The sequence below is a fragment of the Lichenostomus cassidix genome, chromosome 5, assembly GCF_008360975.1.
Source record: "Lichenostomus cassidix isolate B80296 chromosome 5, HeHo_3.0, whole genome shotgun sequence".
Classification (NCBI taxonomy): Eukaryota; Metazoa; Chordata; class Aves; order Passeriformes; family Meliphagidae; genus Lichenostomus; species Lichenostomus cassidix.
Window position 1 is genome coordinate 1,208,841 of NC_139486.1, and position 13,234 is coordinate 1,222,074.

At 45.7% G+C, this 13,234-nt stretch overlaps 1 protein-coding gene across 1 annotated transcript in view; it reads right to left on the minus strand.

The window, feature by feature from the left end:
• MDGA2 (MAM domain containing glycosylphosphatidylinositol anchor 2) overlaps positions 1–13,234 on the minus strand; it is a 222,688-nt gene that overhangs the window by 97,281 nt on the left and 112,173 nt on the right. Inside the window, exon 4 of the mRNA XM_085060885.1 lies at positions 3,358–3,554. Coding sequence (XP_084917011.1) covers positions 3,358–3,554 — 197 coding nt within the window. The remainder of the gene's footprint in view (positions 1–3,357; positions 3,555–13,234) is intronic.

Here is a 13,234-nt window from a genome sequence, read left to right on the forward strand (position 1 = left end):
AGCAGGAGAGCTGAGTGGGACATGGAATGTCAGATTCCTTCAGCCACAGAAAACTGGGAAATGTGGGATTCCACCAGCAAAGATTCAAAAGAACAAAGTGAAAAATGTTCATTTTCAGGTGTCCTGATAAATCTGAACAGCTTTAATGTTGACACAGCGTTAGGAATGCATGGACTTATTTTTTAAAATTATCATGTGGACAAACTGCCCAGGAATATATAGGAAAAATAAGGAAGTTTGAGAAAATAAATGTACAAACCTGGGAAAAAAATAAATCCATAAAAAATGCTACAGCTGAGCAGGGAAGAAACAGTCTTTGAAACTTTAGAGAGACTTTAGGAATGTTGGAATTTAAGTGGTTTCTCTGTCCAATCAATCCCATGGAAATGATGGGATTGAAATGAAGCCCATGGGATTTAGAGTTTGCAAGGCCAGCCCTTGGAAATGTGGAAATAAAGACCAAATTCCTGCTTTAGGAGTTTTCTGTGGAACAGGGAAAGGTCTGATCCAAAGGCACTGAGCTCTGGAGCAGCTCCATCCCAGCAATTCCCTCCTCAGCTCCAAGTCGAACTTGGGCTGAACTCACAATGGAATTCTGGATCATGTCCCCGGCTTGCAGAGATTTATAAAAATTTATATATTTTCCTCATTGGTTGGGATAATTAGCCTAATTATGGCTAATTGCATAATTATTGTAAATACAGCAAATTTAATCTCGCGCTCAGGCTGTGCAATTCCAATGAGCGACGAGGAGGATGAAAACTCTCCGGGAAAAAAATCTCCATCGAGATCTGGGATTTGGAAAGTTCATTTTTCCAACACCTCCACAGATCAGGATGGGCAGGTTTGCTCCATTTCTCTCCCCATGGATGCTGGAATAAGCAGCTGATGTTTCCTGATTGACTGAAAAGATCTGATTATATTTAAGGAATTTCTCTGCATTTGCCCAGTTTTCCAGGTGACTCCTGTAGTTTAATTGCTGATGGGGTTTTGAGATCATCCCAGAGGATTGGCAGCAGGAAAGGGGGAATTCTGTCCCTCTGTCCCACTCAGGTGAGACCCCAACTGAAGAGCTGCTCCAGCCCGGGGATGCAACATCAGGAGGATGTGAAGCTGCTGGAGTGATCCAGAGGAATCCATGGAGCTGCTCTGGAGCCAGGCTGGGAGAGCTGGGAATGTTCCCCTGGAGAAGGGAAGGATCCAGGGAGAGCTCAGAGCCCCTGCCAGGGCCTGAAGGAGCTCCAGGAGAGCTGCAGAGGGACTGGGGACAAGGGCTGGAGGGACAGGACACAGGGAATGGCTTCCCAGTGCCAGAGGGCAGGGAGAGATGGGAGATTGGGAATTAGGAATTCCTGGCTGGGATGGAATTCCCAGAGAAGCTGTGGTGCCCCTGGATCCCTGGCAGTGTCCAAGGCCAGGCTGGACATTGGGCTTGGAGCAGCCTGGGACAGTGGGAGGTGTCCCTGCCATGGAATGGGATGAGATTTAAGGTTCTTCCCACCCAAACCATTCTGTGATTACCAAAATTAAAAAATCGTCAGAAATAACAATCAACCGCTTTTTTGGGTAAAATACCGGAGGAATTTTGTTTCCCTTTCCATTCCATTCCATTTCATTTCCAGATTAAAATCCACCTTCAGAGTGCTCAACAAAAAGTTCTCTCTCAAAATTCCCTCTCTAGATCATCTGAAGCCAAATCCCCTCTGTCCCTCTCCACATCAGCTCTCTTTATTTGCATCCCTATCGTAAGATGAACTAATTAAGCAGAAGATGTTGATGACTCTTGAACCTTTAATTACATCTTTTCCTCTCATAAACATGGAGCAGACTTTGCCTGCACAGATCCAGGCCATGCTAATTCCAGCTGCCCTCCAAAAAATGGAGAAAGGTTATGGATAAGGTCTGAATATCATCAGGACAATCTGATTTATTCATTAATTAAACCCACTCCGAGATTTTAGGAAGGGTGATCCTAATAACCTAAAAAAAAAAAAAAAAAAATCTAATTTCATGTGACACGTTTTAGTAGATGAACCCTTAGATTTTAGGGAAGGCAATCCTCAGCATTTCCAGATTGGAATATAAAATAAAAAATCCGCTCTCCCTTTTTAATTAAAACATTTCCAAACTCCAGGTTACACTCGAGTCCAAGCAAAGCCCCAGATTTGCTAAACTGGCTCTGTAGCTGTTAAATTAAAAATAATCTCATTACACTGAGGACACCAATAACTTGGCTCTGAGATTTAATTCCCATCTCTGCAAGGTTCCAGGCTCCACATTTCTCCGGAAAACACGGAGCTGTTGGAGCAATATAAAGCTGTCAAGTACAATAAAAAGGCCCAAATGAAGGTGCTCTCAAATCATTAACTGAAAATTATTTATGAAACTTGCAGTTGCTTTCTGCTCCCAACACCAAATTACCAGGCAGTTTTCACCTCTGCCTTTCCTTCCTATTGCTTGGGATTTTCCAAAACAATTTCCCCCCTTTTTTTTTTCTTTCTTTTATTTATTTTTTTTCCTTCAAACACCATCCCACACGTTTGGCCACAGACAATGGGATTTGCCACCTTTTTTTTATGCTGCCACAGTGTGAATGTGTTCAGGATAAATTCATCTGAGATTATCTGACAGACCCAGGCTGCCTCCGGGGCTGGGAGTGGGAGCAAGAAGACGACTTTGGAAAAGGTTTTATTTCCTTTTTTGCCACCTCATCTTCTAAGTGGGGAATTGTGAAACAAAACCTTCTATTTAAAGCTGAAAGAGGCAGAAAAAAGGAGTAAAAAAACCCATGGGGAGTTGTCATGTTGTCTGGAATCCTAGAATTTTTAAGGTTGGAAAAGCCCTCTAAGATAATCAAATCCAACCACCAACCACCACCATGTTCTCCATAAATCCATGTCTACATCCACACATTCTGGGAGCACTTCCAGAGATGGAGACTCCACTCTTTTCCTGGGCAGCCTCTACCCTTTCCATAAAGAAATTTTTCCTAAAATTTAATCGACATGAAGAGCTTTCAAGGCTGTAATTTGGGCTGTGATTTCCAGGTGGGATCAGTGTGTTGGATCAGGAAGGATGAGGAAATAGGAGTCAAATCAGAGCTTTGAGCTTACAGGATCCAACCAAAATCACTTTAAATGACCTCCTGCAGATAACACTCCCTCAGAATTTACTATTTTATATTTTTACAAAAATTTAAACATATTTTACGTTAGGAATCTTTTCACAACACCCAGAAGTGTTCGAGTTGGGCGCCATTAACTGGAAATCATCTTCAATCCCACCCCACAAACTCAGCAGGCATATCCCATTAAAAAAGCCTCAAGATGGCAAAAATTCCCTGCTCTTCCATCCTACCTGGGTAAAGAAGGGCTCGTAGATCTCCACTCCCTTGTCGGAGCCCTGCAGCAGCACCTCCTGGCCGCGGCGCCAGCTGTAGCGCACCGGCGGGTTGGAGTTGGCCACGCACCTGAGGAACACCGTCTTCTCATAGTAGAACTGCTCCTTGGCTTCCCCGATGCTCTGGTGGACGGTGACGATGGGATCGTCCAAATCTGGGAACAGACAGACAGCAGAAACCCTGATTAAGCCAGGATTTAGTTGACTCGACAACGACGCGGCGACGGGAATTTCCCGCAACGTCTCGTAACGAGTTGAGAGTAAAACGGAGGCAAAACAGCTCTAAAAGCCCCAAATTTTAAGAATTTTGCAGCAAAATTCAGGTTTTGAATGTATTTCCTTCTCCCCAACTGGATCTCCTCAAAAACTCCCAATTTTTAGGCGTAACAACACAGCCAATTTCATGCTAATGTCAATCATATTTCTATTATAGTGCGGTGATTACTGCGGTTTCGTCTGGTTCGCAGCTTCACTCCTTGTTTCTTATAACTCTTTTCCGACAAAATTATAAAGCTTTGGAAATAAATAGACAGCCTCATTTGCATCCAAATGGCAGGATCCAGTAGTCCATGGATCATGTGCACGCAGCTGTTTGCTTTTAGAGCTGCAATTTAATACAGCAATTTCATGCAGATTCCCTGCTTTTAGTTACAGGCATTTAACTTCCAGCAGGTAAATTCATCCCGGCCTTTGCAACACATTTCTCTTGATTAAAATACAGATATCAGATAATTACTCCCACTGCAGCAGCTCCGAGAAAATGAGATGCCCACGACGAGGAATTCGCTTCTATAGGGAGAAAAAGTACAATAGCCTTGGAATATGAGGACACCAAAGCAATTATTTTGGGTTTTATTCCACCAGGAGCAAGGAGATTCCTGGGCTGGGGGTAATTCTGAGCTTTGTTTGGAGGGATGATTTTATTGAGGAAAATAAAAAATGAAGCAAGGAAAAAACAAGGAAAGCAAGAGCTGTTTGTCTTAAGGACTTGTTAAAAACACCTAACTTCCAAATAACCAGGAATTCCTGGGTGATTCACAGCCAGGAATTCCCAATTCCCAGTGGGAAGCCATTCCCTGTGTCCTGTCCCTCCAGCCCTTGTCCCCAGTCCCTCTCCAGCTCTCCTGGAGCTCCTTCAGGCCCTGGCAGGAGCTCTGAGCTCTCCCTGGATCCTTCCCTTCTCCAGGGGAACATTCCCAGCTCTCCCAGCCTGCCTCCAGAGCAGCTCCAGCCCTTGGAGCAGCTTCGTGATCTCCTCTCCAACAAATCCATGTTTTTCTTGTGCTGAGGACCTGCACTCAGCATTCCAGGTGGAGTCTCCAAACACACAGAAACACAAAATTCCACGCGCAACTCAGCCTGAAATGATTTCAGAACCTTATCAGCACTGCTGGTTCCTTCAAACACCAATGATCCCTTGGGTAGGAGCTCATTAATCCCTTATCCACAAATTGAACCCAATTTTCGCAAAGCCTGGTGTGAGTAATTATCAAAATGTTGGTTCATGGGGTTTATTTGAGGCTGAAATTCAGTGAAATGGATAACAAGGTTCTCAAACCTTCACGTGATTAAAGGGAACCAGCCAAACGCATCCCCAAATCCCTCTGCAAAGGTGACAAATTCCAGAATTTTTGAGGTTGGAAAAGCCTCCTGAGATCATCAAATCCAACCATCAACCACAACCACGTTCACCACTAAACCTCAAGATCCACATCCACACACTGGTTGAATTTTCCAGCAGTGGTGACTCCACCCCTTCCCTGGGCAGCCTCTTCCAAAGCTTGACAATCCATGGAAGAACTTTGTTAATAAAATAAATAGATTAAAACATCAAAATTCCATATTGAAAAGCGATTTCCAGAAAAAAAGACCAAACCTAAAGACTAAAAATTCATCTAAAGACTAAAAATTAATCTTTAGCTGCTCCTTTTCTGTTTGCATAAGAAGAGCAAAGCAGGAGAGTCTCAAAACTTGTTCCAGAATTCCCAACAATTCCAACAATAATATCTCCTAATGGGGCACAAATTTTAAGTAAATGTTACCTTCGTCCTCCCCTCCAAAACATTTAATTTAATATCACAGAAGCAAATTATGGATCTGCTGCTCCAAATTAGGATGGCATTTCCTAATGAGATTTCATTTTTGTTTTAAAGGTTACTTTCAATCACAGCAGCATTTGAAAAGGGTTGAGAGTGCTCAGAAATTCTGGCTTCTCCTCAGGAAGTAGAAAATAAAGAGGAGAAAATTAATTCGCTTCAATTTTTAGGGGGAAAACAGCTGTTCCCTGTGTTTTGACGGAGAACAGAACTTTTCCCACGATGATTTCCAGGTTATCCCAGTTAAAGCACATCCCTGGATGGTGAACAAGGAGTCATGAGCTCCAGCACAGAGTTCAGGGATGTTCCTCCAACCTCTGACCCTTGGATGAAGGCAAATCCATGGATGAACGACCTGAGAGGTCCAAATCTTGACTCAGCTTCATTTTCATTAATTTAATTAAGACAAGACACAGGAAATCCCTCAAAACCTGAAACCAGGACTGAAACCACCTCCATCCCTGGCTGCAGCAGCAGGAGAGCTCTTTCCAGGGAAAAAATTCCTTCTCTTCCAACCCATCCCCAAATTCCTGAGCGCCCTGTCCAGCTCCAGACATGGAAACACTGGAGCAATGCAGGGAAGCCACCAGGATGGCTGGAGAGCCTTCAGATTCTGAGGGAGTTGGGTTTGGCCAGCCTGGAGATGGTTGGATGATGGGAAAATCCAATTTCTGCCTTCAGCTTCCTACCAGGAAGTTCTGGAGAAGATGAAGAGAAATGAGAAGCTGGGAAGAAGAGCTTCTGAAAGAGCTTCAGAAATTCAGGTGGAATTTCTGTCTTCAAATTGCGACCAGGAAGTTCTAGGGAAGATGTAAAACTCTTCCTGGAGATGCAGAGGAAAGGACCATGAGCCACGAGGTCTAAGCTGCACCAAGAGAAATTCCACCTGATTATAAGGAAAGAAATTTGCTGTGAAATTGGACAAATGTCCAGAGGGGCAATGGGATGCTGTCCTTGGAGACACCCAAAACTTGGCTGGACATGGCCCTGAGCTATCTGACCTTGAAGGTGGCCTTGGCTGAGCAGGGGGTTGGACAAGAGGCCATTTTGGATTAATTATTCCAAATTACTCCATGATTCCAAGAGCTATGATGTCATCATTTGCTTAGAACAGGTCCGTGCTGGATCATGGAATCATGGAATGGTTTGGGGTGGAAGGAACATTAAATCCCACCCAGTGCCACCCCAGCCATGGCAGGGACACCTCCCACTGTCCCAGGCTGCTCCAACCCCAATGTCCAGCCTGGCCTTGGACACTGCCAGGGATCCAGGGGCACCACAGCTTCTCTGGGAATTCCATCCCAGCCAGCAATTCCCAATTCCCAATATCCCATCTAACCCTTCCCTCTCTCATTTTGAAGCCACTCCATGTCCTGTCCCTCCAGCCCTTGTCCCCAGTCCCTCTCCAGCTAATCCCTTCCAAGCAGCCACTGAACTATGCCAAGGAATGGATTTTGATGGGAATATCAGGAAAGCTCCAAGAATTTCGGGTTGGGAATGGAACTGCAGCAAAGCCTCTGCCAAAGCATTTCATAATGGTCAATTAATGGAAAATTCGCACTGCAGAACCTGATGGATTTTTATTTTTTTTTTCCCAACAGCAGTGCTGGAAAGATCCCGACAGCTGCAGCAAAGCAAAAGCAGCAGCACTACCAGGAGAGCAAAGAATGCTCCCAATTGTTGGGAGATCTCCCTGAATATTCCAGCGCCTGCCCCGCTGTCGGGAAGAGCCACACAACGTGTGACTGGGTGGTTACATAAGGCTGGGTTTGGGCAGGCCATGTGAGAGCTGGGGAATATAAAAAGCAGGGAAAAATATGGGTTTTGGACAAGGGATTCTGCAGGGATGTTACAGAAAACTCAAAAATTCCCTGCCTTGAGCCAGGTTGTTTAAAGCCACCTGATCCCGGTGCTCATGGAAGCTCTCCAGAATTCCAGCTTCAGTGCTGATGGAATTGGTTTTAATTGATATTCCATCTTCTAAACAGATTTTAAAATCCCCCCTACTCAAAGCTCTGTGCATGTGGGTGGCTGGGGTGGTTGTTCTTTGCCTTTGGGGACATCCAGGGGCTGGGAAGGGCTTGGAATTGTCACCCAGAGAAGCTGTGGCTGCCCCTGGATCCCTGGAAGTGTCCAAAGCCAGGTTGGACAGGACTTGGAACAGCTTGGGATAGTGGGAGATGTCTCTGCCATGGCTGGGGTGGAATAGGATGACCTTAAATTCCCTCCCAACCCAAACCATTCCAGATTCAATAATTTCCAATACCACACAAAAATAAACCTGCGAGGAGGAAAAGAAAGATTTAACACTGGCCAGCTCAACAAAATGAATCTCTTCTTTTTTTACAAGAAGGAAAAAAAAAAATATCCCAAAACTTTTCCTTTTGGGTTGATCAAACGATGAAGAGTCACCAGATGAATCACTCCTAAAATCAAACTGAAGTCATGGGTGCTGCTGTGTCATTCAGGTCTGTTAATCAAACCGAAAATAATTACAGAAAGATGTTTCCCACTGAGGTTTGTGCCACCATCAGGTTCAATTTCTCAGCCTTTAATCTCTGAATTGAACCACACGCTTCCCAAAAACCCAGCTGGCCCAGGCATGGTAAACACTGGATTGGAAGAATTCCCTCCACGCCTCCCTAAGCTCCCAAACAAACAGAAAACTCAGGTCTGAGCTGATGGAGATGAGTCTAATCCCACTGCCCTGGGAATTACCTCCTGATGGAGTGGACGGTGCACAGGAGTGTGGCAGATGCTGTTCAAATCCTCCCTGCGCTGAATTCCAAAGGCATGGAGCTTTCTGGGAACGGCAAACACGGATCATCCCCTCACCTGAGCTCCGGGAGATGCACACAGACAAACAGCACAGCAGGATGCAGGCTGGATTTGCTGGATCATCTCCTCTCAGCTGCTGGGCCTGCACAGCTTGCTGATTTCATTTGTTAATTAGCTGCCTTTGTCTTCAGATGTTGGGAGCAGGCGGGATAAGAATAAAACACATCTGGAGAGAGGGATGGGAACGGCTTCGTGCCGGCGGGCAGAGCGGAGCCAGCGGTGACGCATCGCTGAGCTGGGAGCTATTCAGCTCCTCAGTCAGTCTTAAATGCAAAAGTCCCATGTTTGCCATGCTGTTTTTCCTCCTCGACTGAGCACAAGCTTTCAACCATGGAATTGCTGAGGTTGGAAAAGAATTTAGGATAACAGAGTCCAAGTTGTGCCCAGTGCCCACATTGTCCCCAGCCCAGAGCTCTGAGTGCCACAGCCAGGAATTCCCTGGACACCTCCAGGGATGAACACTGCAAACCTCCCTGGGAAGTTTCAATCCCTGAGCACCCTTTCCATGGAGAAATTCCTGCTGCTGTCCACCCTGAGCCTCCCCTGCCCAGCCTGAGGCTGTTCCCTCTCCTGCTGTCCCTGTTCCCTGGAGCACAGCCTGACCCCCCGGCTGTCCCCTCCTGTCACAGCTGTGCAGAGCCACAAGGTCCCCCTGAGCTCCTTTGCTCCAGGCTCAGCTCCTTCCCAGCTCCCTCAGCCTCTCCTGGGGCTCCAGACCCTTCCCAGCCCCCTCAGTTGCTCCTCATCAGATTTACTCTCAATAATTCACAAAATTCTGGAATGACCTGGGTGGAGAGGGAGAATCTTAAATCCCACCCAGTGCCACCCCAGCCATCCAGGGACACCTTCCACTGTCCCAGACTGCTCCAACCCCAATGTCCCACCTGGCCTTAGACACTGCCAGGGATCCAGGGGCACCACAGCTTCTCTATCAAAGCAGCTTTGAAGTGCTTCGTGTGGGATCTAAACTCCAGCAATTCCATTAATTTCTCCATTTCTTGCACCTCATGGAAAGGATAATGAGCTCTCCTGCTCTGCCTCCATTCACGTGTCCAGTGTGGACACACAACAGCTCTAACCAAGCTGGAAAATGGGATTCAAGTTACTCCCAGCTCCATGTGAGCTATTTTTCCCTCTCCAGCCCTTTCAAAGAGATTTATTCTGCATCTGCAGTGCTGCATGTGCAGAACAGAAAACAAGCAGCACTTCCAGCTGCTGGAAGGAAGCAAATGTTCCCTCCTTGTTCCCACGGCTCAGAGTGTGACCCTGGGAGATCCCTGAGGAGCTTCCATCGATTTCCAATAGAATTTCGGGAGGATCACAGCTGTGCCAGGAGGCTGTTAACACACTCCAACGCAAAAGGACAAAGCAAACGACCTCAGCAGTCAACAATCCTCACAAAGCTCCAGCCTGTGATGCTTTCCTGAAGGCTCAGAGCAAAATTCCAAAAGGAAAAAAGACTAAGGAACTCTCAGCAATGGGATTTTATGGAGAAAAGGTTTCTCCTTCGCTTTTAAGGAGGTTATAAATACATGTTTGAATGTTTGAATGTTTGAAACTTGCTCCTTCAAGCAGGTCCTGGTGACAGCAGGAGGATGGCAGCACTACAAAGGAGTTTTCCTTCTCCAAAGACACCAAACAGAGACAATTCCCATTATTTCTGAGGCAGGATTAGCACTGGAATTCCCAGGGAGCAGAGAGGTTTTCCATGTGCAGCACAAACAGAGCAAACAGCAACATCCACAACGATGCTTGACTTCCACAGGGATGGGAGCAACCCTGAGGAGAAGGATTGGGAATGTTGGTGGGTGAGAGGCTGGAGATGACCTGGAATTGTGCCCTGGGCTGGTGTGGGAAGCAGGAAAAGGGGGAATTCTGCCTCACTCAGGTGACACTCCATCTGCAGAGCTAACTGCAGCCCTGAATCCAACAGCAGAGGGATGTGGAGCTGCTGGAAAGAATCCAGAGGAATCCATGGAGCTGCTCTCAGGGCTGGAGCTGCTCTGGAGCCAGGCTGGGAGAGCTGGGAATGTTCCCCTGGAGAAGGGAAGGATCCAGGGAGAGCTCAGAGCTCCTGCCAGGGCCTGAAGGAGCTCCAGGAGAGCTGGAGAGGGACTGGGGACAAGGGCTGGAGGGACAGGACACAGGGAATGGCTTCCCAGTGCCAGAGGGCAGGGAGAGATGGGAGATTGGGAATTGGGAATTCCTGGCTGGGATGGAATTCCCAGAGAAGCTGTGGCTGCCCCTGGATCCCTGGCAGTGTCCAAGGCCAGGTTGGAGCAGCCTGGGACAGTGCAAGGTGTCCCTGCCATGGAAAAAGGATGGATCTGGATGGGATTTAAGATTCTCCCAACCCAAACCATTCCATGATTCCATTATTCCATGGGTGTACAAACAGATGGAAAAGGATCTCAGAGGATTTTCCCAATCCATGGATTTTCCCACCAACCAAGAGTCTGATGCTCACACAGAACAAGGAACATCCAGGAACTCCCAACAGAGCTTCCCAAACTGCACCTGGCATGGTCTGAACCACTGGAAAAGTCCTGGAATTGTGGAGATTTCTGGGATCACCATGCAGGAAAAATTTAATTGACTTCCACACACACAATCAGTACAGTAGAATCCAAATACAGGATCCCAACCTCGTGTCTGGTGTTTTAACATTAAATAATTAAAGGGCAAAGAAAAAAAATTAATTAAAGGGCAAAGAAAAGACCAACAGGAAAACATTTCCACGCTGGAAAAATAACTCTGGGCCTGAGTATGCTGAACAAGATGTACAGAGCAGAACACTGAATTTCTTCAAAAAGGAAAGTGAATAATTTAAAATGTATTTGTATTTTATAAATTATTATAGTCTGTAAGCACCTCAGGAGAGAAAAAAGCACAAAAGAGCTCTTTTGGCTCCAGGGAATACAAATATAAGGAATAAGAATAGCTGGAAATGGAAGGAAAGCCAATTCAGTTTGGGGAAGAAGCAGATTGATTTGATTTGAAGGTGAAGCAACTAAATCTGAGCATAGAGAGAATTCCTGAAAGCTCAGATCAGGTGGTTTTTAGTGAAATACAAGTCATTAAATTGCTTTTTATAATAGCAAAGGAAAAAAAAAATCAACCCTAAAAAGCTGCCAGAGCCACGAGATAAAAGAGGTCAAACCAAACCCAAGTCGTGGTCAACTTGAATATGAAATTCTGGGGGAAAAAAATGCAATCAGAGTTGATTAATAAAAAAATTCCAGATGATTATCATTAAATCAAGGACACTCGAATCAAGACATGGAGTAATTGAGAGCATCTTTTCATTCCACTTGTGTCAGACTATTCCAGAGTTTTCTTTGAATCCCCACTGGGCTGGAAAATCCGGATGGACCGGGAGAACCCACCAGAAAAAAAAGTGGAATAAACAAGATTTAAAACCACTCTGACACAGCAGGGACTGGGATTTTTTAGCAGCAATTTTGGGTTATTAATTCCCTCTGCACCTGCATAATTTTTCCATAAAAAAGCAGGAAAAATGGATTTCCCAAGCCGGGAAAAACAGGCGCTGATGCCAAAGGCCACCTGACGGGGAATAATTGTTACAAATTGGGAGCATTAACATCTTAAGTCAGTAATTATTGGTTTCATAATCCCAAACCTAATTAATGCTCGTTCCTCCGCTTTCTGAAAAACAGAAACTTCATTTTGTGGAATTAATGAACGACAAAGTGGGTTAGGAAAGTCTGGTTTTAGAGCACATCCATCTCCACTCGCTGCAATTTTTCCAGAGGCTCCTTACAAGGTTTAAATAAATCCCTGTGAAAAAGGAAATGCTGAATTAATTGAGTGTAAATAATGAGCTGGGGCTCCTGGTAAGACCCTACTGCTCTCTCACTGCCTTGTTCTGGGTTTTAAATGGTCTAAAAGGAGAATAAAAAAAATAAATTAATAGAGAAAAAATAGAAATAGTTGATCATTTCTGCATTTATAATAGACAAGGGAAGCAAGGGGGGTGATGGGGATGATCTGAGGTTTGGAGCATTTCTCCTCTGAGGAAAGCTTGGGAGAATTGGGATTATTTACATGGAGAGGAGAAGGACCCAGGGAGAGCTCAGAGCCCTTCAGGGTCTAAAGGGACTTCAGGAGAGCTGCAGAGGGCCTGGGGACAAGGGCTGGAGGGACAGGACACAGGGAATGGCTTCAAACTGGAAAAAGGGAGATTCAAGTTGGATATTGGGAAGGAATTCCTGGCTGGGATGGAATTCCCAGAGAAGCTGTGGCTGCCCCTGGATCCCTGGCAGTGTCCAAAGCCAGGCTGGAGCAAACTGGGACAGTGGAAATGTCCCTGCAGGGCTGATGGTAGTTAATCCCTTCCATCCCAAACCATTCCATGATTCCCTGATAACAGAAAATACCAGATTTCCTCCCTCCTGTCCCATTTCTATCCTGCTTTTCCAAACCTCCCATTTCTTTCCCAGCCTTAAACTCTTTCCCATTACCACCATCACTGCAGGAACCTCCCCAGTGCTCCACACACTGCCCTACCATCCCTGCTCGAAAAAAACCCACGTTTCTCCCCAGTTTGACTCCAGCAGAATATAAAACACACATTTAAAGGAAGAGAAATAAAAGGAAAAGCAGGACTAGAGGCCATAAATAACAGCGAGGGGATGAGGAAGAAGGGAAGCTGTGGAGGAAACTCCTCGGAGGCAAATGAAGATGACAAATCCAAGCAAAGTGTAGCAAAGAGGAAAATCAACCTGCCTGGAAGATTTAGAGCCAAGGCTGATCCCAGACAAGTGAAATCATTCCGCTGGCTGAATGGAATTCCCAGCCAGCCCATTCCAGGAGCAGAGGCTAAAATCCCATCCAGATTGGAAAAGACCCTCAGGGGTCATCTAAACCATGTCCTGCTTCTC